General features: G+C 37.2%; 3 protein-coding genes across 3 annotated transcripts; 2 read left to right on the top strand and 1 right to left on the bottom strand.

Annotated features, from left to right (window-relative positions):
• The first annotated feature begins 2975 nt into the window (after positions 1-2975).
• Positions 2976-9343, top strand: LOC108666024. The gene is made up of 9 exons (XM_018152832.2): positions 2976-3155; positions 3333-3404; positions 5590-5781; positions 6014-6229; positions 6497-6677; positions 7009-7134; positions 7462-7732; positions 7965-8131; positions 8365-9343. The coding sequence occupies exons 1-9, from the start codon at positions 2976-2978 to the stop codon at positions 8478-8480; spliced, it is 1521 nt and encodes a 506-aa protein (XP_018008321.1). The 3' UTR covers positions 8481-9343.
• A 3207-nt stretch (positions 9344-12550) lies between these two features.
• LOC125178039 (la-related protein 6-like) lies at positions 12551-14325 on the top strand. The gene has a single exon (XM_047880934.1). It carries the CDS (start codon positions 12836-12838, stop codon positions 13844-13846), a length of 1011 nt encoding a protein of 336 aa, XP_047736890.1. The 5' UTR covers positions 12551-12835; the 3' UTR covers positions 13847-14325.
• Positions 14253-26229, bottom strand: LOC108666032. The gene is made up of 4 exons (XM_018152839.2): positions 25867-26229; positions 21223-21342; positions 20080-20219; positions 14253-18618 (listed from the first exon to the last, which is right to left on the bottom strand). The coding sequence occupies exons 1-4, from the start codon at positions 26030-26032 to the stop codon at positions 15742-15744; spliced, it is 3303 nt and encodes a 1100-aa protein (XP_018008328.1). The 5' UTR covers positions 26033-26229; the 3' UTR covers positions 14253-15741.
• Positions 26230-26397: the final 168 nt, after the last annotated feature.

Genomic DNA, 26397 nt, shown 5'->3' on the forward strand with positions numbered 1-26397 from the left:
TCTTTGAGCTAGCTGAGTAGAAGAACATAATGGAGTCAAACTGAGTGAGTAGACAAAGAACATAATGGAGTCCGAGTCTAGAAAGTTACTCATACCTTATTGGCGTCGGAATGCGAGACTCGTTTTACAGACACAATTCAGGCTTACAACGACCGCAGGAGATGGTGTGGGTTCCTTGCTCTTACAACTTATTGCAATTTCGCCCACGATATATTTCAGCATTTATATTGAACTGTGGCCGAAGACTCCTTATTTTGATCCTGATTCTTCATTTGTCTCGTCTCATAATGCAATGGGTTTTAACGACGTGCTCTATAATTACACGCCTCCAAAAAATACGTAGCGATTTTCAAACAAAAAATTAATGTTTTCGTCAATGTATGCAGAGTATGCTGGTATGTGGCCGTCGCATATTGCATGCGTAAAATTATTATTGACTATTGATATAAATTATATTGTTAAACTTTTTAATTCCTCCGTTGCATGATGTTCATGATAAATATTTGTTGATTTTTTAAATTTTTTGAGCACGTAATGCACTCATGTGACAAATCTCAAAAATGTTTTAATTGTTAGATATATAACCTGAAAACCTGTGATTTTGCATGATAACTATGGCTTATACTTTTGTGACAAAGTGATATGGTCAGAATAAATAAATTAATAAACTTTAGTACATCCAGTCGGTATTTCCCAAGACTCTTATTAAAATTCTGGCCACGGCATCAATTTCTCTGGAAAATAATTGATTTCTCTGTTGACTTAATTCTTTCTTACTCAAGCTTTTTAATGTGTTCATATCGTCAGTTCTTTCTTTAAAAGGATTGCGCTCTACTGGCAAAAAGCTATCAAGCTCCAGGCGAATCAAGTCTCAATTCAGCACGCAGGCGCCACGTGATCTCGCAATGCTTTTGCTAACTGCGCAATTTATCCATATACACTGCATAATTTATCTAAAAAAATAAATCAATCCCTCTAACATACGTCTCCCTGTCAAGCTTTATCCTTAGGTTATCTTCTTGTCGGCTGCGCGCGCAGGTGAAACTGATTACCAACGTTCATGAAAAACACCTACTTCTCTTTATCAAAAACTTTTAAAATAAAAAAAAAACAAGAAACTTAATTTAAGAAAAACAGCATAGAATGACATTCATATAGCTTGTATTTTTACTAGAGTTCACTAGAGATAAATTAATGTATTTTTACTAGAGCCGTAGATAAATTATTGTTATTCTCGAATTCCCGTTATGTAATTGGCATAGACATAGGCATAAACATAGATTCTATGTTTATGCCTATGCAACTTTATGGGAACCACTTTGGTGTGATGAAAGATACTTTCTTAAAGAAATTACAATGCAGATTCTCAAATAAGACCTCTCCAATCGAGAAAGCTCATTTATTGTAGTCAATTTAATGCTCTGAATTTATAGTCAAGTTAACGTGTTCGCACGGTTATTGTCTTCATTTATTTCTAGTTAGTATAACACGGCAGAATTCGTTCTTGTATTCAAGTTTTATTGAAGGCAAGAGAACTTGTTTTATTAATTCACATTTTTTAACAGATAATGAACCTTGTTATAGAAAAAATTAATAATAAACCAATTCGCTGGTCTTCAATTAAACTTATATATTCAAAGAAAAAAGAATGAACTTGAAGCATTAGCCAAATAAAACTCATGGAACAGGATCACTTATTTTTAGTGCATTTTCTCATTAATGAAAAAATGCACTATTGTGCTCGCCATGTCAGTCCGTCCGTCTGTCCGTCCGTGACTTCACTTTTTCGTCGACGAGAAAATGCGCTCTCCGTCACTCACTGCAGTGAGTACTGACTACTGAGTTATATTTTTTATAATAATGTTGCGGATCTACAGCAAAAATCCGCCATAGCTTGACCTGCTCGTTTAAAAGATTACTAGATCAATAATTGTTCTTTTTTTTGGCTGCCCGCACTGCGGCGCCATCAGGTCGGAATCCTGAACAATCTGGATTAGAAGGGAAGAAGAGAACTCGGGGGGAACTGCGCTGGGGTAACGGTTGGGGGTTTCTACCATCAGACAACCATAAATCGATTGCAGGTTCTCCCCTAACTACAATAAAGACTGGTTTTAACCGGATTTGTTCGTCATTTTATGTATTGGTGCTTGGCTAGAGTTTTTTTGTAAGCTAGAACAGCCGCGACCTGTTTATTCGTAAATTATTTGTGCTATATGTATTAGGAAAATACGGCTAAAACTATAAAAAAATATTCATATGAGTAGTTTGCTCCTAAATTTATAGAATATGCCATTTTTTGCCGAATAAATTCTATGTTTTTATAGATTATTATGCATGTATATGTTTTTCTTCGAGACCGATCTCCGGAACATTTTCCATCAAAATATGATGAATTAATTTTTTTTTAATTCTGAATTTTGATTTTTTGTAAAAAGTTCGCATTGTATTTACTGATAGCATCGTAACACAATATGCTAGACAATTTTAGTTCTCTCACAATTTTTCATATAAAAATAATTTATAAACGCGAATAAATTTTTGAATAACATATTTTTATCATGGCTCATTCATGACGCGAATACATATGCATTTGTCGTCAAATTTTATGTATTTGTCCCAATAATGGTACTAAAAAAGCTACACTGACGACGCAGTACCTTTATTGCGTTTAATATATTTTTTGCTCACAATAAAGAGTAGAAGAGAGGCAGCAGATCAGCGGTGATATGGCAGTTTCAAGAGGGTGTCTAGCGCTTGGAGCCACGCCTCTCGAGGTATATAAACCACCTCTAGGCTCTTGCTTGTCAGAACGCAATTTACTGGCCAAGTGTGAAGACATCTCTCTGCTGCGAACCTGTGAATTGAAACTTCAAACGATATTGAAAATTTGAAATCTCATTCGTCATCAAATAATTCTGAAAACACTAAATTCAAGAATCATGTCTCATCTCATTAGCGACATTTTTCTATCTGACATGACCATTATCCTGCCTCCGAGAGAAGAAAGTTTGAATGGTCAAGATATTGTGCCATACACCTTGGAGCGCTCGGTGAACTGCTCCGAGGGCAAGATGGGCCCGAATAATGGCAAAGTTTCGTCCCTGAACAGCCTGCCAGTCATTGAAATGAATGTTTCAAACTATACCGGCCTCTCCGTAAGTACAAAAAAATTCTAATTAAAAATCTGTTGATATAAGATTTTTTCTAACGTAATTTCTATTAGATTGAAATAGGTATAAAACGTGCAAAGCATTGATTTATGAAGATAGGTAGGTAAGCAGAGTATTGATTCATTTTTCTATCAAGCCTAATTATAGTCTCCAACACATCAGCTGTTCGCTGATGCCAAACCGGCTGTTGGATCTCTCTGGTATAGATACTGCCAGGCCATCCGAGATGATGAGGTGAGTCACTGAATCTAATTTTTAACAGCGGGGGCAGTTGGGTTAGTGCTACCTCAAGATGAAGCCTCGTCACTTTCCGAGAACTTAATTTTACATGCGCCTTTCATTTAACATAATCAGAATTCAGATAATTGTGATTGATTTACCAATTAGTCAATCATCTTCATTTACGATTTTTCAATAATATGACTATTTTAGAAAAAAATTTATTTATGAGCTTGTTAAAAACGTCATTCACTCCCTTGACTATCGATTGCTAAATTAGGTAATGAGTTTCTGCTTTGTCTGACTTTTTTTTTTAATATATCTGTATGCCGTAATTGTCAAGTCACGCGAGGAACGTTGTTTCTGTCAGCTGAAATTATGTTCAGCTTTCAGCAACCAATTTTGACATTTCCTCATAGGTAACCCAACGTCGTATTTTACGTTTGTCAAACCAATATAAATACTAGCGCAGTAAAAATAAGTTCTTTTTGAAATCATCTTGAAAAAATTCTTTACTTTGGTTTCGTTGCTAAAGTGTTACATAACACTTATTACGTTCTGTCTAATTTTGACAGCCGATTTCTAAACATTATTCAAATTCGTTTTTGTCTTCAAGAATTCGTCTTTTGAAGTGATAAGGCTTTATGTTTCGGTGCAATTGGACTGGGCGTTGGGTGGATACGAGTCGTGTTAGGTATGGAAGAAAGGCTGTAGTTTACTAGTGGGGCGAGGAACGTTACATAATCAAGATATCGGGATTAGGTCAACTCGTAACCTTATGTCCTATTTTTTTTTACAGAAGAAGGTAACAATTATCTCGAGTTAAATGAAGTAAAATTTGGTTTAAATGAATTCTAATGCAAATATTGGTTTCAAATTGCAAAAAATTTTAGCAGTCCACCAATAACTAATAAGTTACCGTTAAATTTGAGCTTTGTCCTTGAATACTTTCTGGGTCGAAGTTATCATTTTAGCATTCGTAAGACTTCCTCATTTTGTAGTTAAGTAGGGTAGATTTATCTAAACGAACGTTCATTTGTCATATTCTTTTTATTTGGCCAGAATCGGTTACAAAAATATTTTAAGAAGGATTTGGTTGGCAGGGAAACTTAAATAGCGCCTCGGGAATCTGGAAGTCGGATGGGAATGATGGTGTGGATGACCGCTACTGCTGTCGGTAGTATTTTTGTCCGCACGTAAACCCTGTTCTTTGCAGAACTACTCTACCACGGCCGCAGAGTTTGGGGCCTCTTAATGATGCAACAGTTGCTTGCTCAAGCAGCCTGTTCTAAGTAACGTGCCTTGTGCTCTTACAAAACTAGCGATATTGCCTTTGCCTGATTCTTGTTCTCCTCACATATATTATAATCTATAAATTAATGGATAATATACGTGTTAATGAAGGAAAATAAACATGATCGAGGTTTATGTGTTCGTTCATTACTGTTATTCACTATAATTATTGGCTGAGTTCACACTATATTGAACGAAAATCAAACTTTCACTTGAGTATGTCTAGTTGCTGCTCACTTGAGTTACAATTGCTTGGTTACTGAGGGAGTCCCGGAGAAGATTCCAGTAGGCCAGGGAGGCCTCTGCAGTCATCACCCCGTCGCAGAGATCGTGTGTGTCTTCGTTTCTTTGTCGACATCAACGCGCCTTCGCGTCGACCAGCCTAAAACAGAAGAAATGTTCAGTTAACCAAGCATTTGTTTACTCGTGTGCAATAAGCAGTCCGATGACCTCAACCTTACCTTTCCTCGACACTAAAACACCACTATTTCATCCCCCTTAAATTGCGAGGATCAGGCAATCGTCAAGATCGTTTTAATGTTAAGATTGATTCCAAAGATGTTACGTAACAATTGGAGCACTTAATTGTCATGCTTTCGCGATTACTTTGGTAGTTACCTGCGTATTTCTTCATTTGAGAATGTTTTATTTTATTTATTTTGTTTGAAATATGACATACACTGAATTATAAATTGACTCAATGAATTACCAATATTAGAAGATATCCATGTTTTACACGTCTGACATGCAAGATCAGTCTTTGGTCGAAATTTATACTTTATTTTTCATGCTATGTGTTAAAAACCTTGACTGTTGCTGTTCATTAGATGTCACTAGCTTACTTCACTACACTCAAACCCTGAAACACTTTTTAATACTTCGATGCTCATTGTACTCATTCTTTCAGCATTCTCTTGATTCTCGTGGAGAAGCACAAGCTATCCCGTGGAGCCGATCCTCGAGCTTTGACCAGGAGTCAATCGAAGACGGCCTATTACCTGGAGAGCTCAGCGTCAAAGGTTTTTATGTGGACCCTGCTATTGTTCCCGGCTTCAAATACGTTGTGCGCCTGGCCGACTCTGACAAACTTCTTTTCAATGTGAGTGAATAAAATATCTCTGATTCGATTTGATTAAACTCTTAATAATTGATTTGTTACCAAATAAATGTTACTTTTTTTTAACTTTCTTTTCCCCATTTCTTTGTGGATAAACATTTGAATCATAACTACATTATTTACCATACAGTAAGTAATGCCAGATCGATATATCTTTTATTAAGAGGTCATATAATTAATTTTATTTGATGAATAATTTTCGTGTGCATTCTAGGGTAAAGCTCTAAAGCTGGTGAGCATTGGCCGCGGATATGGCAAGAGAATCACATTCGAGAGCGACTCTGCCATCTGCAACGAGCACTACTTCTACTCGGACACTCACTCAGCTGGATATGGATTCCGGCTCGTCGCTGTGGAACAAGGGGCCAAATTCACGCTTAAGGATGGCTGCGGTAACGCCATGGGCTTCGCAACAGTCATCGAGACCTTGGTCAGCATCAAAACTTTTTGTTTTCCTAGTCTCCACTGGTTTTCGTGATTTATGGGGTTTTGTGGTTACTGTCATTAAGATGCATTTTTTTTTCATTGAAGATAGTTTGTAGCTTACATCATGCTGCATAACCGAAAAGTATGACAGGGAACGAATCTTCTGTAGTAGCCTTAGTTCTGTTCACGAGTAGTCTCGTTGGACAGAACCAAAGGCTATATTCAGATGAAGTTCATAATAAGTATTTATAATGCAATATTCCGGTTTCAGGAAGAAATGGAAGAGTGTCATGAGGTTACCTCCTTGAAGCAAGTTCAGAAGCTCGTTAAAGTGACACTTCTATGCAATGTGGAGAACTTGAAGGATTTTGGTGGCTATGAACAGAAGACGGTGGAAGGCACTGCCGTCCTTCTGAGAGAAAAAGCCAGTGGTCCCGCTGTGCTTGAAGAGAGTGAGTTCATTTCCCTTTATTTAATATTTATCTTGTAAGTAGCAAGTGTAAATACCTTTTCAAAGTAAACAAAAATTGGCATCACACTGGACAGTAATTTTCATAATTGGCTGCACCGACTGTGACTTGGATGAATTCTTAGCAAACTTTGTGATGCAGTACATCACAAAAAATGTGCAATCACAACCCACTTTTTTAGGAATTTTTCACCTATCAGCTAATATCTCAGGCTAAGAAATTCGCTAGCGTTCTTCTGTTGATCTTTCTTTCTTCTTGCTCTACTGTGATGAACACTTATCATTTGAATTAATTTTGTTCTTGTGGCCAACAGTTATCAACTGCAGCATTGAAAGCGAGAACGTTCACTTCACCCTCGTCCCTGGTGTTGATGAGAAGGAAAGAATCTTCTTCGTGTCCAGCAACCAGGGAGACATACCGGCATCCTTCATCGTCACTGGTCAGTGTTGGACATGCTTCAGAAAACGAGCGAAAATAATACAGTATCTTGGAATTTGAATAAGGGTTCATGTTGAAATATATCCCGATTGTGCACATTATTTTATCCATATGTAATCTATTACAGCTGAAAATGCCTGCCGAGAATTTATTCAAGTATATTATGGTACTTTATAATTTGTTGAAAATTGTGTACATAGCAAGTTCTCTTGTCTGTTGAAATATGTCGTTCAATTTGAGCTCATATCTTCTGAACATGAGCTTCTGGCGACATCATTCTTACCATTTTGTGTTGAACTTTTAAAAGAATGCTTCGATTTTTTCACAGGCCTCCTTCCTCACGAACTGCCAGTGATTGGTACGTTCGTGCACCCCAATATCATCGTTGGAGCGAAGTACAAAGTCCGAAACCTGGAGAGCGGGAAGTATTTATTCGATGGACGCGCAATGACACTCCAATCCATCGGCCGAGGCTATGGGAAGAGAATTACTTTTGCCAGTGAAAGCCACATTCACAACGATAATTACTTTTACAGCGACACCAACTGCGGAGGATTTGGATTTACTATTGAAGCCCTCAGCGTCGGCGATCATTTCAGGTAAGAATTTAAGAAAACGCAGTTCAAAGTCGTGTTTCATTTTATGTTGATTTATTTATTACATCATATTTCACTTCCTTCCCATCCAAATCTAATTTGTGTTCGAAATTGAATTTTTTTGAAATTATTGAAGGAATTACGAACGCAAAAAATGCTTTTTATACCTAGTTTTCATTGCTCTATTATTTTGATGTGAAATAAAGAAAAATTGAATCTCCGCCCCCCCCACCAGAATCGTGGACACGAACACCGCTGAAGACGTCGGTGTGGCTGAGGTGTTCCGTACAGACGTCCCTCAGCGCCCTCTGGCCTCCAGCTCCCCCGGTCTGGGCCGCGTTCACGTCGAAGTGACGTGCAACGTAACACGGATGGGCGAGACCTGCACCATGCGAGTCTCGGGTAATTGACTCTCTATGGTTTATTTCACATGAAATTGTAGGTTAAAGGTAGCTTATCGATAATGCATGCTTATAGTGTACAGAAAATAATTTGATAAATATTCCCTCGTTTTTCATAGAACAGACATATCTAAAATGTGCATCTTCATATGACTTTCACTAGAAGAATACTGTGTAATGCATCATTGACGGGCATGAATATACACGAAATAATTTGATATTGTCAATTTCCAGGCACTGCCATCATCGAAAAGCACAGATCTGGAATGTCTGTGTCTGTCAGTGACGTAACAATGAGAGCGCTTCAGCCGCCGAACCCAAGCCAGACTTTCTTGTTCCTGCCTGTTTAGGTTTTTACCTACGAGAAATTTACCGTTGTCAATGCTATACGTACCTACCTAAAGGCTGAATACCTAGAGATACTCTCGGTAGACAAAGGGTTGCGTGAACGGTGGCGCGCGACACATTTCTTTGCCTGTGATCTAGTTTAAAATCATTGTTATCCGTCTCGTGAAATGTAGATTAGCGAGGCTACCGTTAACGTCTGATGATTTTTATATCCTAATGTGTATTTTGAAGATAACCATGTTCGTTCAAAATCCTTCAAGGGACTACACTTGTGATTGTAGTAGGGGAACATTCAGCTACGAGGTTTATCTATTTCATCATTAATGTTAAAGTCCTCGTAATTGGTTAGTATTATAGAAGGCGTTTATTTACTGGAAATAGCTCTGTGTATATTTCACTCAAATGAAATAATCTTTTCTGATCAAGAATCATTAGCCAGAAATTATCTATTTCTCAGATTTAAATGATTTTGCTTGGATGTTGTTAGGTTTAGATTATTTTTCGTTGCTTGAATCTACACTTTCAGACTATCCTGTCATTTCTTATACGTTGTGCTCGAATTCAGGACTGAAGAGATAGACAAATGTTAGTATTTTTCTGGGATCTTATGAGCTTGAAGTATATGATCTGATCCTAAAGGTATTTTGGTAACAAGTGTCATTGAGGTATTATTCACATTTCATGTATGCAGCTCATCGATTATTTAATTACATCTTCCCATGCTTGTTCATTACCGTAAATATAAATAGCTGATAAATGAACGCTTAGATTTGCTAGTATTATCTCGTTGTTTGAATCTATTTCATAACATATATTCTCTAGTTACCTGCCGCATCTTTTTGAAGTAAATTATTAGACATTTGTACAACTTTTTTTAAAACACCTCGGATGGAAATTAAACTTGTTGTCCTCTTCCCTTTGCTCTAAACTAGGCCGAACAGACAGTGCGCACTAAGGTTATTTTCAGGACGATAAATGTTTTGAAAACGGACGGAAATTTTATTCGTCAGATTAATGCAAACAATAAAGTCACATAGGGCAGTGGTTACTAATGTAAGGTGCGTCTATATATACCACGACGTAGTGAAACGCACGGGTGTTTTTCCGGTGGGTTAACACTTGCTGGGTATAGATGACAATCTCACGATAATTGAAAGTAATTTAAACCTGCTGGGAGGCTACCCACCCGGTACCAGAGGCACACTATTATTGATTCTCCACTATGAATTTAATCCTAAGTGCTATATTGAATTATGGTATACTTAAATGCCGTATAATTATGTTAATATTAATTAGGATAAAATGCAACTAATACTAACCCGTGACGAGTAATACAAAGTGTTAGTGTTACAGAGCGCTGGTACGTCTAAGTCGGTGGTTCCCAAAGTGTGCGATATCGCTCCCCTAGGGGCGGTGGATTGATTTTGGGGGGAGATAAGGAAGAAGAGGGCGATAGGGGGGCGGTAGTCCGAAGTCAATGTCAGAAGTTCTCACGTTTGTTAGACGATTTGTACACAACACGTGCAGCACATGACTCCCAGCGATGGTTTTCTCTTTTTTTTTTAACCTAGCTCTCCTGGGTTTACGTCTCTGACAAATTAACGGCCGGACAAATTAAATGATCAAGGAATATCTATCAAACTAATAAACTTAACTTGATGAAACTTGGTACACTTATTCATTAGGACCTAACGGTAATGTTTTGCTTGTGAAAATTGTTTGAATTTTGTCATAGTTTGTTTTTGCCATATTTATATGGCTTAATACGGGCCGAAATTCACAGTGATCAAGTAATTTCTTCCAAACTACTGAACAGATTCGAACGAAATTTTGAACTTACAGTCATAACTACCAAAAGGGTGCCTCTCTGAGGAGGTCCATGTGTATATAGATATGAACTGCCGTATAGATATAGATGCAGGTGTATATAGATGTGCTTTGCGGCTCTGCCGGGTTCCATGGCTCCGCCGTGTTTTGTTTTCGTCAGCGGGTTTGCTGTCATTATGTCATTGCATTCATATTTTATTGTTCTTTTGTACTATAATTTATTTATTTATTTATTTATTGTATTAATTTTTAATTTTTGTATTTTCTTTGTTGTTTTGTTATTTTGTTGTTTGTTTTTCCTTAATATTTATTTCATTCATTACTTTTATCCTTATTATTTATCTATGTTTAATTTTTGCATTAAAAATGTATTATTTTTATTTATTTATTATTATTATTATTTACTTTTTTTCTTTTTCCGTGTGTGTGTTCTCTCTTTGTTTCAGATTTTAACTTTCAGAGCTGTTGAACCGTTAGGTACCAATTAAACCCAGTTTAGGCAAGGGGCTTTATGGACTACCTTCCAGTGCTCCTATAAGAATAAATTAGAAAAAAAAAGAAAGAGAAACTACCAAAAGGTAATGATTAGCTCGTGAAAATTTTTTCGATTGTGCCTTCGTTCGCGAGTTTTTTTTTTCATTTCACCTTCATTCGTTATTTAAACAACAATTCGTGCTTAAATTCGCAGTAATAAAGAATTTTTTTCCAAAGTACTGAACAGATTTGAACGAAACTTAGTATGTAAATACCTTACCTCAGCAACGGTGATGTTTACATTTTTTTTCTTTTTGCCTTCGTTTGCGAGTTATACGGCTATACGTATACTGATTCTGATTTATAGAAGCCATCGATCGACCGTTAGAAAAGCCGGTCGTTCCTACTACAGTATATCTGTATAACTCGCAAACGAAAGGAAAATGGAAAAATTGGCACGAGCTAAACATCACCGTTGAGAGGTTATGTATTTATATACAAAGTTTCGTTGAAATCTGTTCTGTAGTTTAAAAGAAATTTCTTGATCGCCGCGCATTTAAGCGACAAATTACCCGGCGATACTGGCCGAATATAAGGAAGTGTGAATTCAAGAATGACGGTGAAATAAAAAAAAACTCGCAAACGAAGGTAAAATCGAAAAAAAATTTACAAGCTAAAAAATCACCGCTTGGTAGTTAGGGAATGTATATTCAAAATTTCGTTCAAATCTGTTCAATAGTTTGGAAGAAATTCTTTGATCAATGCGAATTTCGGCCTGTTTCGTAATATACGCGCAACTCACGAATGAAGGTGAAATTAAAACAAATTTACGAGCTAAACATCACCGTTAGGTTCTGATGAATACGTGTTCCAAGTTTCATAGAGCTGCGTTCATTTGTTTGGGAGATATTTTCTTGATAATTGAATTTGGAGATTGGTCGTGCAACCGGCCACGAGTCCGGCCGTAAATTCGCCCGCGACGTCCTTGACTTCTAGTGCTGAAACAGTTAGAACAGCTGAAAAACATATTGGTTCACTAAACGGGGTTCTATTTGCGAAATACACATTTGTGTTTAACCTTTGTCTTTTAAAATTGCAGCGTACTAAATTTCGAGAAAGTGGCGTATGTCTGTGGGGGGCGCTAGAAATTCACTAGGGAGAACTTGCTAGAAACGTCGGAACCAAAAATTTCACCCAGCCACCACTTCATAGTGATTAAAAGAAATAAACATTTATACAAGAAGGTCTCAATACATTGGTTACTTGTTAACGTGTTAATTTTTCTTGTTCACAGCTCTGAATCCAATTGCATATCAAATTAGGAAAAATGCGCCCCATATGCTGGTGCGCAATGAGTACCAAACCACGATGATCGAACGTTAAATGGAAAACGATTAGTAAGTATTTAAATGATAAAGTCACGAGGTACACATGAGACAAATTAATTGCTGAAATATCAGCTAAGTATTTTTTTAGGATTCTCGAGCTGGGTGTGTCTTATAACCTTTGTCATTACATTTAAAATTGTGCGACGAGGAAGGAAAAATGCCCACAATGAATTGATATAATAAATTTATAATGAATTACAGTCTAATAGGACGTATCCAATCTATTTCAGGCCTGGCATAATATCTCATAACATATAAAAGTTCTCATATTAAATTGTTGTAAGCTGTGTTGCCTGAGCATCGATCGATCGCCCTGAATGTGGAAAACCGTACTGAAATATGCACCCTTGAAAGGATCACGTTCGTAGGCAATATGTTTTCAATGTGAGCAAGAACGGCTGCCGTCTGAGGAAGCACCTGAAGTGTCCAACACAAGGCTTCAACTGCCAGATGCATAGCTTCTATCATCGTGGGACGTGACTAATAAGAAAGAAACGGAGTCAAGCTTGAGACAGCTAGAGTTTTGGTCGAGTTCAGTCTTGAATCAGCATCGACACAGATCGGTCTTGAACGCCTGTCATTTCACTGAACATTATAATACAAGGTTTGACCAAATTAAACACCACTAGAAAATAACTCGTAACTCACGGACTCAATAATTCGTTAAAATGTCAGCTAATATAGCTGCGGGAATGGCTCAACTCTTGCCACCCATAGTTTTTCCAGAAAATTTATCTGAATCGGATTTGGACTTGTCCTCCGAACTTACAAGTGAAGGAGCGGAGTCAACAGCTGAGTTGGAGGATCCTCCGTCTGCCGAGCTATTACGTGAACTTGTTGATACTCTAGATTATTACTTCGGCGACGAATCACTGGCCAAAGACTTGTTCCTCTTAAAACACATAAAGAGGCAGCCAGAGGGGTATGTATCGCTGAAATTACTGGCTGGGTATAAGAAAGTAAAGAAACTCAGTCGAAATTGGCGAGTCGTTGCATTGGCAGCGAAAAAATCAACCGTACTTGTCCTTAACGAAACAGGAACTCGAGTAAAGCGTAAAAATCCTTTGCCGCCTTCACTGGCAGCTGAGCTTCCAGCTTCTAAGACACTTATGGCTATTAATGTTCCAGAACACTTATGCAGTATTGAGCAACTAGCTACTCGATTCGCTTCTTGTGGACCGATGGCTGCTCTACAATTGATTAAACCTGGGCAAGGAAACCCACCGGAACTCGTTGCAATCATAAACAAATTTCCGGGAGCAACTGACACGACTTGTGCTGTCGTCGAGTTTGAGGACGTCTGGGGAGCCACAAAAGCATTGCAAAATAACACTGAACCTACGCTAGATCTTCACGTCATTAAGATTAACAAGAGGCGAGAAAGAGGAACACCAGAACTGCGCAGCAATCGCCCGTTCCACCATCAAATGTACCGGCTCCTCATGGAAAATTCGCACGGTAGCGAATCCAGTGGTTCCGAAGGCGATGATTTCTTACGCCAGAGCATCGGAGCAAAATTTCAGGGTATGCGCGTCTGCGCTTCTACTCCTTCAAGTCCAGCAATCCGGCGATGTCCCTTCTCCCAACCTCGGGAAATGAGAAGTCCACGAGGACCGGATGGTACCAGTGGATTTGTTCGGACGTCAACCTCGACAGAACCATCAACTGTGACTCCATGATAAAAAACCATCAACTGTGGCTTCATTATAAGTGTAGCTCAATACACACGAACTAAATTACTTCCTCATTTTCCCATCCCCCCCCCCCAAAGTTTCCGAGCATTTGAATGCTATATTGGTCTGTAGTATCTGAAGGGTCGGTAAACTCCACTATAATAGGCTCCAGCTGAAGCTTCTTACACATTATATTTATCAGTATTGCTAGTATTTTCATTTGTGACTTACTGGCCTGAAAGATGATGAAATACGCTATAATTGAAAATATTATTTTAATACGAGGAGATATCGGCACCAGGCTGTTACTTGACTCTTCAAGTATTTATTTAAACGTAAAGAGAGTGTCTTGATCTATAGATTAAAAGCCGATTCTAGTCCCATTATGTAAGGAGTAAATAAAAACACCGCGAAGGCTTTGAGAATTTTATTCCCAACATCATTTCCTTTTCAATTTCATTATCATTAGAGTTCAACGATCTGAAATATGCTAAAATTTCTAGGATAAGAGAAAGCTAGTTTTTCAAGGTAGTCTGCGACTGATGAATACACTTCGAAAGCTAAATGGTTGTAAGATCTAAATAGTTTAAATTAATGAAGAATTCTAACTTGATTAGTCAAAACACAACAATGTGTCTATGCAATGTTAATATCACTTTCATTGGGACTTTCTAACATTTGGACATAAAAGATAATAAGCAGAAAAAATCAACGGGTGGAAGTACAAATATCGTCTCTTTCGCACCGCGATAGTAATAATAAAACTATGATGCTTATGCGGACTTATAGGAAATACGTTCGTTTTTAACGCGACTCTCATTATCTCATCTATGAACAAGAAGTAGTTAGGAGAAAATCGAGTTTTTGGTTCACTGATTAGTTAAGATTCAAATAAGAATAGAACAAATAATAGACTAGGTAGTGTCGTTATCAACCAAAATAACAATCACTAAACGAGCACAGCACGAAGCCGAGCTGTGCATTTATAGCCAGGTAACTACTTCATACAAGATAAGTTTAAAATGCGTAAATACCACACGAAAAGAGCAATTTCTTTCCCCGTATTTCGCTCACAAAAGCTGCTCACAGCTTCAAAGAAATGAAACGGCATAATAATAAGGAACTTTCCTCAGCTACCTACTGTTGTAAAAGTTCGAGAATTCACTCTTTCGAGAATTCACGAGTAAAATTGAATTCAATAAACGACATTTTTAACAATTAGACACGAAATAAATGATTTCAGATCACAATTGCTGCAGGACACTATTGTTATAGAGAACTAGAAGAAAAAAAAGCAAGTAATTTCTACGCCTGAAACGCAATGAACTGGCCTTGGTGCTGGAAAATAAGCCAGCTTTGAAAATTTGTAGTATAGCATGCACTACCATAAAAGTTGTTAGTATCTATCTGATATACAATTGGGGTAAAATTCTTAAGTTAGGTGCGTGAATCGGTCCACGTAACCTATTGAAATTTGAGATTTATAATATTTGCGACCGGAAATTATCTTCAATCCTGCGCAAGAGGAAAAAAGTTTTATATAAGGAACACAAACTTTAATATTGGTTACCGTAAAAGCAAGTAGTTCAGTCTCACAGAACGTAAATACAGTTGTTAAAGAACACAATTGTTGAGTATTTTGGTAATGGAATAACAGAAGACGTAACGCAAAGTTCTTAATTGAATTATACAATAAAACAAATTTCAGTATGGTCATGTCAATTTTAACAAATGTTCTACAAATCTTCAACAAACGGTCTTTTAAGAACAAATTCTTCACGACAGAATAGGCAAGTACCGTCATCTCCACCAATTGTCATTCTATTTTATTCGCATACAGTAAGTAATTTCAAAATTGATATAATCTCGACATAAAAGATGTAAAGGGATAGAAAATGATATCAGCGAGTGGAAAGATTGAGGGGCTCGTTTGACTCAGCATGGTCGTAATCTAACACGTTTTCCTCACGATAGGAGGGGTTCATGGCGGGAATGGAATGAGAGGTCATAGACACGTCAACTTGAACCATAGTGGATGGATCATCTTTGCAACCTCCGTGATCAAGCGACGAATTCATTGCTATATTTCCAGATGAAAAATCGCCCGGCGGTTCGATGCCTTGCACAGCAATAGGATTATAAAAAGGGACTGGATTAGGAGGTGTGCTTGTCGAGTCAGGTTCATCTTGCGATACATTTTCTGCAGAACTAGTTTCACTCGATCCATCATAGCTTATGGAACTTTGGGTCACTGTTGAATGAATACATTCATCTCTTCCGTACTGAATTATTTCGTTTTTAAATTCGAAGTTCTTCATAACAGAATTGAAACGAGATATTTCAGGTTTGGTAGTTTGGGCGTTGATGCGGTGCATCCAGCGCTTCTTTGGATACACTTTGTGAGGACTGATAGCCTTGAAACCACTACATAATCGTTTGGTAGGAGTGTATGATTTTCGGGCAGCTTTTGTTCGGATGGTAAGAGTTGTCACACCGGGCTGACAAGAACTAGAATCTGGCTCAGCTGCTACCGTATCACAGTGCGCTCTACCGCTTGCAGAATCGACACGCTCATTGAACATGATGCCATTATATCCATTACTCCCGTTTTCAAATAGCCGAGAGCTAACACATCTTGCAGGACTGTAGACATCTTGCGGCTTTTTTGCACTATCAGCCTTCAATGATACATTTGAGAGAAATTGGTTGTCTTTCATAACATATTTTTCTACAGAACTGCCAAAATGTAATGCAGAATGAGTATCATGCTCGTCACTCAAATTTTTGTCAGCAGGCCCGATATCATCAGATGTTTCTAGTGGATTATCTTCAGGATCAGGAGTAATAGACTCGTAGATCGGTATGGCAGGGGCCACAGCGTTTGATTTATCATCATTAGACGCATCTATTTCACTAAATGGCAACTTTCGATGACAGGAGAGAGATCTCGAAAGCTCTGCTCTCTCATCAAACTGAGGATTTGGGTCGTTGTCACCACCAAATCGTTGACTCATTCTTGGAACACTTGAGAATACATGTCGATAGTTTGACTCGGAATATAGCATTTCATTTGGCGTTTGGTTTGCATAGTTCGTTATCTCCAAATGTTCATCAGTAGTTTCCCGTTTTACTTGAATATATTCGGATGTGGAGTCTTGTTGGATCTGCGGTATCTCAGGCCGAGAACGATCATTAGGAAACTCGGACGTTTGGCAAGGACGTTTTCTGTTGTGGGCGGCAGTATACAAAAATTTATCTGGAGACAAAGGCATTTCCGTTGAGGTCATGGTATTGAATAAGACCCTATTGTGGAAGATAACTCTGGGGCTGAAATCATAATCGTTTTCATATGGCTTATGCTGCCAATTAATGGTACTAGGAATGCAATTGTTGGTAACAGAAGCGCCAGTAACAGAAGCGTCAGTAGGACTAAGAGAAAAAGGCCGCTCTTCTTTGATGACTATGTCACTTGATGCAGTCGAAGTCTCTTCCTCCTTAGCAGTCGTATACATTGTTTGCTGCAATGTGTTACTCGAGGTACAAGTTGCTGACTCTGCTTCATCACCTTGTGAAACATTGAAGTCGAGCTCATTTGTTTCTTCCACTGATTCTTGGAAAGTGTTATGTTTTAGAAAAGACGAAGATGAATGTGTAGGAGTTGAGTCATTTGAGAACATACTATTTCGGTACACGTAGGGTGAATCATCATCAACGTTTAGAGGCTTAATTCCATCTAAATCAAAGCAACGGAATGCATCAGATTTTTTCACTGGCAGGAGCTGGTTCTGTTTGTTACGAAACACGCGCGAATGCTGAGGCGACGACGGGATATTTTTAGGGCCGTCATGCACACCATACGAATTTTCATCCAGCACTTGAGCAGACTGAGATTTGGATGTACGATGCTCAGGAGTGCTGGACGTTTCATCAATGACAGCGACGCGACCATTATTAGTTGCTTCCATGAGCGGTCCTAAACCACGACGTGACTTGATGCGCTTACAAAAAGTGAAGTTTTTACGAACTGGCCCACACGATGCACCGGGAAGACTGCCAGAAGCAGACTGGTCAGGAGTTGCAAAAATGTCACCAGGAACAGGTGTAGAAGTCAAATCTGGCGCCAGTGTTGAGAAACACATTCCTTTATCAAGTGGAGTGGAGAAATGAAAGGCTTCATTGGGTGTGTTTATGAATGAGCGTCCTATAGGAGTGCCATAAGAACTTTCCACTGGGGTAGAGTAACGGCTTGGATCTTGCAACGAATTCATAAGACGAGCAGTACCCTTAGGTGTAGCCAAGAACGAATTATCAACTGGCGTGGAGAAAACGGAACTTCTCGTTGGAGTGCATGCAATGTCTGACTCATTGAGAGTGGAGAGTGACTGATCGCGTCTAGGGGTAGACACCGATGATCCGTTGAAAGTGTAATCAGCAGGAGAACCAGAACATTCAAGTGCACTTGTATTGGATGCACAGGTGGAACCCCAGTCTCGAGAATCACGTACCTGGGACACAGGGCTGGCAAAGATACTTGCCAGCAATGAAGAATTATGAACGTCTCGATGCTTCTCAGAGTTATCTCGTCCTAAAGAGACAGAGCGATTGTTTACTGAGCTATCATTAAACTCGTGACCTTGTGTATTGAAATATTCAGATTGGGATGAGTTGAAACTGACATCTTGTGACTCATCCTTTGTATTCTTGGAGTTGCTTCGTTTTTCAGATGTTTTACGGCTGTTCTTGTAGCGTTGAATGTATCCTTTCAACCACTCAATTACCTGCAAAAACATTTGAAACAATAATGAATACTTTTCATGTTCACAATTAATCCTCGTAAATCTAAGAGCTTTCAGAATTTTACTCATTTGCTCACAATTGTTTACTATTTTCTCCATTTATATGTAGAGCTTTGATAGTCATTATTAGATTAGATCATTAGATGCATCAACATACAGCAAACGGGCGTGATAATGAAATTGACAGCCTAACCTTTTAGCAGCGGATGACAAAACATGCAACTAATTCAGAACTTCAAAAGAAAAAAAAATTTTAACAAATGGCAACAAAGAACCATTGTACCACCAACAATAATTGATGAAACAAGTGAGAATAAATCGAGCAGAAATTTTAGTTTTGCATTATCAGAATTGACAGACCTTTTAATTTGTAATGAGTTACTCAGAAAATATTGATCATTCTGCACGAGTTGAATAGTTTGATTTGCCAAGATGCCCTGCACCAAAATGTAGAACTTCACTTCATAAAAATTTACATCACAAACTTATCTCTTTCAATAGACAGTATACTTATATACATGTCTATGAAAAGATACAAAATAAGATTAAAAATCTGGTGATAAGTAATTTTAAATCATTTAATTGTCAATACAAGAATTACACTTTTTCATAAAGATTATCGTTATTATGACAAGTTCGTTATGCCTGCATCTTCCGTTTGCAATCTGGACATTCTGCTGGACGCAGAACTTTCTATGAACAATCAAATTTGCCAAATTCACCACCGCTTGTATTAGCGCTCTGCAACAAATGCATTGCATCAGCTACTGTCTATTGAGGCCCTCGTGGTGGCGCTCGTTCTGACCAGATTGGAGTATGGTAATGCCACTTTATGGACTTGATAATGAACCCTAAATAAACTTATCAATAATAAACACTGCTGCACAGCTCGTGTTCCATAAGCAAAAATTCAACCACGCAATACTGATATTGCATGCTATTCACTGGCTGTGCATGCAGTAATGAACACAGTCCAAGGTTGCTGACTGGCTGTTGCGACAGTCCAATGCCTTCACAGTCTGGCGCCTACTCATCACACGGAATATCTGCAGTGCATATCAAATCTGCCTTCTATAAGGTGATTGCATTTTTCATCAAAAGCAAACCTCATCGTACGTACCATTTACACGTCTCTCAACTGTCGTTGCGGGTGTTTTGTTAATGGTTAAAGATGGAACTATTTCATGGAGCCTATAAATCAAGTGCATAACCATTTTTATCCATTCTCATCCTTTCTCGTATCTATTTATTTATTTTTACCTTGCTATTAAACTTATGTGTAACGTACCCTCAAAGTTCTTTGAACCAGACACTAAGATAACTGTTTCACAGAATAACAATAGTAAAGATTATATCAGAATCACCGATGATATCAACGGCAGCCACATGCTCTACAGCTAAAAACTAACAGCATATTGCTACATTCAAGAACTGTAAACTCACAGCTGGAGGCTCCCTCTGAAGAACCTCATCAGTAAGAAGACTGTCTGGATGACCGCTTTCAATCTGGCGCACAAGCTTCACATTAGGATGGCTAGTGCATGTCCTGTTGGTGTGCTTGAAGCGCATTTTGCAGCCCTCCACTGTAAAACCAAAAATTGATTAGACTAAAAAAACAAGAGGTATTCATGTATTCATACTCAAATCAATTTATGTACCCAATTCCTCAATGAATGAATGATGCACATAATAAAATATAACAAACATGAATTAAATTATAAACAATGCACTACTTTTGTCAGTTACTTTTTTATGATGGCTTAAACATAGAACAAATTTACCAGTAATTTTAAAGTCTTGTTAACATTTTGTACAATTAATTACGGAGGTAACTATTTCACCAGTTTAAACATGAGCTAAATATAAACATAAATAGAAACAATCATGTCAGATATTTCTTTAAATTTCTTGTTCAATATTTACTTATATGAGATGGCAAAAAAATGCATTGCATCATAATCAACAATTATTCATTATTCAGCAATGAAAATTAAGAAGGTTATGGATAAATATATGTTTTTTTACAAAAATGCTACAAAAAATGGAACCTTTGACTTTTTTATCACAAAACTAAGCTTGAAAAATATTATAGGACAAATAAATTTTCATAATGAATTGCGGCCAGGTAATTTTTTCTCATTTTGTAACCTGTAAACTATCCTATCAATGTTAAAAGGTTATTAATTTCAAACAGATATAATAGGTTTTGACAAGATGAGAAATTTACAGGTGAGACTACATCTATACTTTTTAGCGCATTTTCTCATTTATGGAAAAAATGCACTATTGTGCTCGCCATGTCCGCCTGTCCGTCCGTGACCTCAAGTTTTCATCAACGAGAAAATGCGCTCTCTGTCACTCACTGCAGTGAGTACTGAGTTATATTTTTTGTTGAATGCAATGAATTGTATTGCACCAACCTAATTTGCAAAATCTTCATCTTCTTTGATACGAGAAAAACTTGGAGATTAATCAATTTGAATTGAACACAATCTTTGTCACCAATGGGCCTGGAGAAAAGAATCACCATTAAATAAGGTTTACTAAAACAGACTCTAGTTTCGAGTATAACAATATGAAACTTACCAGGACACTTGAAGCAGTAATCATCTGTATGGAGCCTTTCATGTGTCCTCAGGTGTCCACTTTGTTTGAATCTCTTGTTGCACTTGGGTACAGGAAATGTGCAAACAAATGGTTTTTCTCCTGCACAAAAAAGGAAACATTTAATGGCTTATTCTGTACACGCTCCAAAATATTTTGGATTTAACTTTTACACAAGTATCATTTTGGCCTTTGGGTCTATTAATTTTATGTGTAAAGAGTCCTTGAAGTTTGTTTGCACCAGACATCATGATAACTGCTTTGTAAAATATTAATAATACTCAATATATTCATCAAGACCAAAGATTAATTTAAGATAAACAGATATATAATTTTCGAATAAAAATTTCAGTGTTGAATAAATTACTTTAGAAACAACTATCATTAACCAGTAGAGATGCCAATAATCCAGTATACTGCATCTGAATTTAATTGTAACTTCAACCCCTTAGACATAAATGACATATGTACTATCAATCTTCTAAGAAATTGCTTTCTGATAACCGCTTAATTTTAGCTTTAACAAAAATGAGTTCATTGGTTGAGTTAATATATTAAATATTAAAATTTTAATAGCACATTATATATATAAGAATTTGAAGCCATAATATTGGAATAAAAATACCTCCAGGGTGCATACCGGTACTATTTAGAAAAAAAAATCCATGACTTTTCCATGACCTGGTTCTAGACTTCTAGTAATCTTTGAATGCTAACTGAAAAGAAAGTAGTCAGCAGCTCAGCGCAGCAGAACCAAACTTTGCCAGAACGTACACAATGTGTATCAAATCTATGCATCCACTTGTATTATTATTTGAGCTTACAATCTTATGAATCAATTTTTCTCTGCTGGTTCCAAATGGAACTGCTAGCCAGCGCTAGGCGTTAATAGGTTAGTAGAATAGAAAAACACTTCCTTTTTAGTACATTTTCTCATTTATGGAAAATATGCACTATTGTGCTTGCCATGTCCGTCTGTCTGTCCGTGACCTCAAGTTTTCGTTGATGAGAAAATGCGCTCTGTCACTCACTGCAGTGCGTATTGAGTTATATTTTTTCTTCATTTATTTGCAAATTCCATGACTTATCATAACCTGAAATGAAATCCCAAGACTTTCCAGGCCTGGAAAATGAAAAATCCAAATCCATGACTTTCCATAACCAGTACGCACCCTGAACCTCCTACAATGGCATTTTCCAAAATTTTACAGGGAAAATACTAAAGAAGACAAACATTTACCTGTGAATTTTAAAATCACCTGTGAAGTGATCACCTATTCGGAATCACCAAATAGAATGGAGATGCCTGTCAATGTAAATAAAATGGCCACATGACACATCACTTGAGTTACCACTTACCAGCCTCTAATACTAACTCAAATTTAATACAAAGCTATTATATTATTTTAGTGACTAGGTAGCCTAGCTGCTGAGCTGAGCCTGAGTGGCATTGACAGTAGGTTAACCCTTTACCGCCAAATCGTACTTTCAAGTTGCCTTCAAAAAAACCATCGGTTTTCTAATAATTTCACTTTTTCTGTCATTTTTTTGAAAAATTCACACGAATAAAAAAGTCTTAAGATTGATTTTTTACATATGTGTACCAAGTTTCAAAGTTATCTGTCTGTAAATAACCAAAATAAAATTTCCAATTTCCAATGGCAATTTCCTATTTCTTTTGGAAATTTTATTTTGGTCATTTATGGACGGATCACTTTGAAACTTGATACACATATGTAAAAGATAAATCTAAGACTTTTTTGTTTGTGCAAATTTTTCGAAAAAAGTGAAAGAAAACATGAAATTCTTAGAAAACCGCCAAAAAGGGGGTACTGTAGAAATCTATCTCCTCCTAGGATTTTCAAGCTACAACATTGAGATGCATATCATTCGATGAGTAAGGACCATATCTATCAATTGGTCTTTGCTGTTTTTTGAAATTCTAGTTTTTGTGGGTGGGGTGAGCATTTTTCAAAAAAATTTTGATTTCTCCCCCCACACTTTCAAATTTCCCTTCTTTTTTTTCAAAATATTTTCAAAACTATAACGAAATTGAAAAAAGCTACGATTAATCTCTTGATCTTTTATTTGCAAATTGAACGGTATATTTCTCATTGCTGTAGCTTAAAAACACTAGCCTGACTAGGAGGAGATAGGTTTGCATTGACAATAAATAAGTGTGAATGTTCAGTAGAGCGTGGCAAAGTCCCGAGCGCCTCGAAATAGGCATTCAACGAGGCTTGGATACAAGACTATACGTTACTGGAGCTGAAATTCAGTCAAAGATGGTTGGAACGACTGCATGAGGCCATGAGCACCATCCCACACAACAGCAACCGGGTAACGAAAGATCAGCGTCTTCAGGTCGTCTATTCATGTGCCCAACCGGTAATTTTTGCCTATATTAAATGTGAAAGAACTTCCACAGTGACCCCCAAGATGGCTCAGTTACAATGGACATTGGCTCCACGTTATCTTTCCTAATTCTACTACTGTCCCCCAACCCCCATCCCTAGCCCTTTTGCGAACTGTCGTCAAGGCATAAATCAACATACAGATATGATTTTGGTCCGTTGGATAGGTCAGAATGTCAGCTTTAAGTTGAGACTAAAAGCAAAAAGTGAAATTTACGATTTTTGTCCCAGAAATTTGGGCGGTATAGGGTTAATTGAGTGCAACATTAGTCATTAGTTTATTGCACAGAATTATTCAAGTAGAACAAAGCTATTATATTATTTTAGTGACTAGGTAGCCTAGCTGCTGAGCTGAGCCTGAGTGGCATTGACAGTAGGTTAACCCTTTACCGCCAAATCGTACTTTCAAGTTGCCTTCAAAAAAACCATCGGTTTTCTAATAATTTCACTTTTTCTGTCATTTTTTTGAAAAATTCACACGAATAAAAAAGTCTTAAGATTGATTTTTTACATATGTGTACCAAGTTTCAAAGTTATCTGTCTGTAAATAACCAAAATAAAATTTCCAATTTCCAATGGCAATTTCCTATTTCTTTTGGAAATTTTATTTTGGTCATTTATGGACGGATCACTTTGAAACTTGATACACATATGTAAAAGATAAATCTAAGACTTTTTTGTTTGTGCAAATTTTTCGAAAAAAGTGAAAGAAAACATGAAATTCTTAGAAAACCGCCAAAAAGGGGGTACTGTAGAAATCTATCTCCTCCTAGGATTTTCAAGCTACAACATTGAGATGCATATCATTCGATGAGTAAGGACCATATCTATCAATTGGTCTTTGCTGTTTTTCAAAATTCTAATTTTTGTGGGTGGGGTGAGGATTTTTCAAAAAATTTTGATTTCTCCCCCCACACTTTCAAATTTCCCTTCTTTTTTTTCAAAATATTTTCAAAACTATAACGAAATTGAAAAAAGCTACGATTAATCTCTTGATCTTTTATTTGCAAATCAAACAGTATATTTCTCATTGCTGTAGCTTAAAAACACTAGCCTGACTAGGAGGAGATAGGTTTGCATTGACAATAAATAAGTGTGAATGTTCAGTAGAGCGCGGGAAAAGTCCCGAACGCCTCGAAATAGGCATTCAACGCGGCTTGGATCCAAGACTATACGTTACTGGAGCTGAAATTCAGTCAAAGATGGTTGGAACGACTGCATGAGGCCATGAGCACCATCCCACACAACAGCAACCGGGTAACGAAAGATCAGCGTCTTCAGGTCGTCTATTCATGTGCCCAACCGGTAATTTTTGCCTATATTAAATGTGAAAGAACTTCCACAGTGACCCCCAAGATGGCTCAGTTACAATGGACATTGGCTCCACGTTATCTTTCCTAATTCTACTACTGTCCCCCAACCCCCATCCCTAGCCCTTTTGCGAACTGTCGTCAAGGCATAAATCAACATACAGATATGATTTTGGTCCGTTGGATAGGTCAGAATGTCAGCTTTAAGTTGAGACTAAAAACCAAAAACGTGAAATTTACGATTTTTGTCCCAGAAATTTGGGCGGTATAGGGTTAATTGAGTGCAACATTAGTCATTAGTTTATTGCACAGAATTATTCAAGTAGTCCTGACTCCCGACTCAAAAAAAAAACATTTTGATTTAGCCTATAATTTCTCCCTGCAATGCCTGCATATTAACTCCATTTCTGTCAGTGTCAATGTGTCATATATTAAAATTCACAAAATTGCAATAAAAATTCCATAATCATTAATGTGTTTGCACTTTGCTACATTGGAATATTGAATACTAGGTAGGTATACATAGCCTAAACAAATGTTATTACAAGATGCTTTATTTCACATGCAATGATTATGAATGATGCAACAAACAAGTACCTAATTATAAAATTTAATGTAAGTAATTACAATCAAGGTGACATACCTAAATTCTAGTGAAAATGATAGCAAATAGGCTACGTTTCTACTTACTTTAAATATGACTATTTAACTGTGAACTGGATTGGAAAAAAATGAGCTACAACTTGAAGTGACAACTGACAAGTACCTAATGAGTAATGTCTGTAATGACAATTGACAAGTGATTGACAACCAGCTCTACCTAGCCTATGATGAGAAAATCATCTAGGTACTACTCCAATTAGAACTAGGCTATTGAATTAGGTAACCTATAATATAATCACCTGTGTGTGTCCTAAGATGCGCAGTCAAAGATTTATCTCGAGGAAATGTTCGGTGACAATATTGACATTTCACTTTGTGGGTACTCTGATGTCCTTCCATTATTAGCTTTGTGATAACTTCAGCTGGAGGTCTCCCTCGCTTTGCACGTTTAGGCTCGTCTTCCATTGCAAATATTAAATCTTGCAGATTATTAAACGAATTAGATATCTTGTATAAAAATGAATATTATTTACTTATTTGGAAGCCATTGTCAAATAGTTTAAACGCCACTTAAAGACCCCACAGGTAACACACACGGACTTTTAAACTCATTGCGCACCAACATGGTTGCCGCATTCGTGTGCAAGTACCCTTGCCGCCAAAATCTGTTTCGCAAAGGCGGGAAAGCGGAGCTCTTTGATTGGCTGTTGAAGGTCAAGTTATTATTAGATGAGTCAATAATAATATTATAAGTCCTTCACAAATGGATATTCAACACCTAAAAATTCTTGCGTGATAGTTTTATTTATTTGTAGATAGTTATTCGATGC

The sequence above is a fragment of the Hyalella azteca genome, unplaced genomic scaffold, assembly GCF_000764305.2.
Source record: "Hyalella azteca isolate HAZT.00-mixed unplaced genomic scaffold, Hazt_2.0.2 contig6646, whole genome shotgun sequence".
NCBI lineage: Eukaryota > Metazoa > Arthropoda > Malacostraca > Amphipoda > Hyalellidae > Hyalella > Hyalella azteca.

Excerpts from the sequence above, each read along its gene's own strand:
- LOC108666032 (XM_018152839.2), bottom strand. The coding sequence starts at position 26,032 with ATGGAAGACGAGCCTAAACGTGCAAAGCGAGGGAGACCTCCAGCTGAA. Across the intron at positions 21,343-25,866 it reads GCATCTTAGGACACACACAG|GAGAAAAACCATTTGTTTGC; the intron begins GTGATTATATTA and ends TTTTTTGTGCAG. Across the intron at positions 20,220-21,222 it reads TTACTGCTTCAAGTGTCCTG|TGGAGGGCTGCAAAATGCGC; the intron begins GTAAGTTTCATA and ends TTGGTTTTACAG.
- LOC108666024 (XM_018152832.2), top strand. The coding sequence starts at position 2,976 with ATGACCATTATCCTGCCTCCGAGAGAAGAAAGTTTGAATGGTCAAGAT. Across the intron at positions 6,678-7,008 it reads TCCCGCTGTGCTTGAAGAGA|TTATCAACTGCAGCATTGAA; the intron begins GTGAGTTCATTT and ends TGTGGCCAACAG. Across the intron at positions 7,733-7,964 it reads AGCGTCGGCGATCATTTCAG|AATCGTGGACACGAACACCG; the intron begins GTAAGAATTTAA and ends CCCCCCCACCAG.
- LOC125178039 (XM_047880934.1), top strand. The coding sequence starts at position 12,836 with ATGTCAGCTAATATAGCTGCGGGAATGGCTCAACTCTTGCCACCCATA.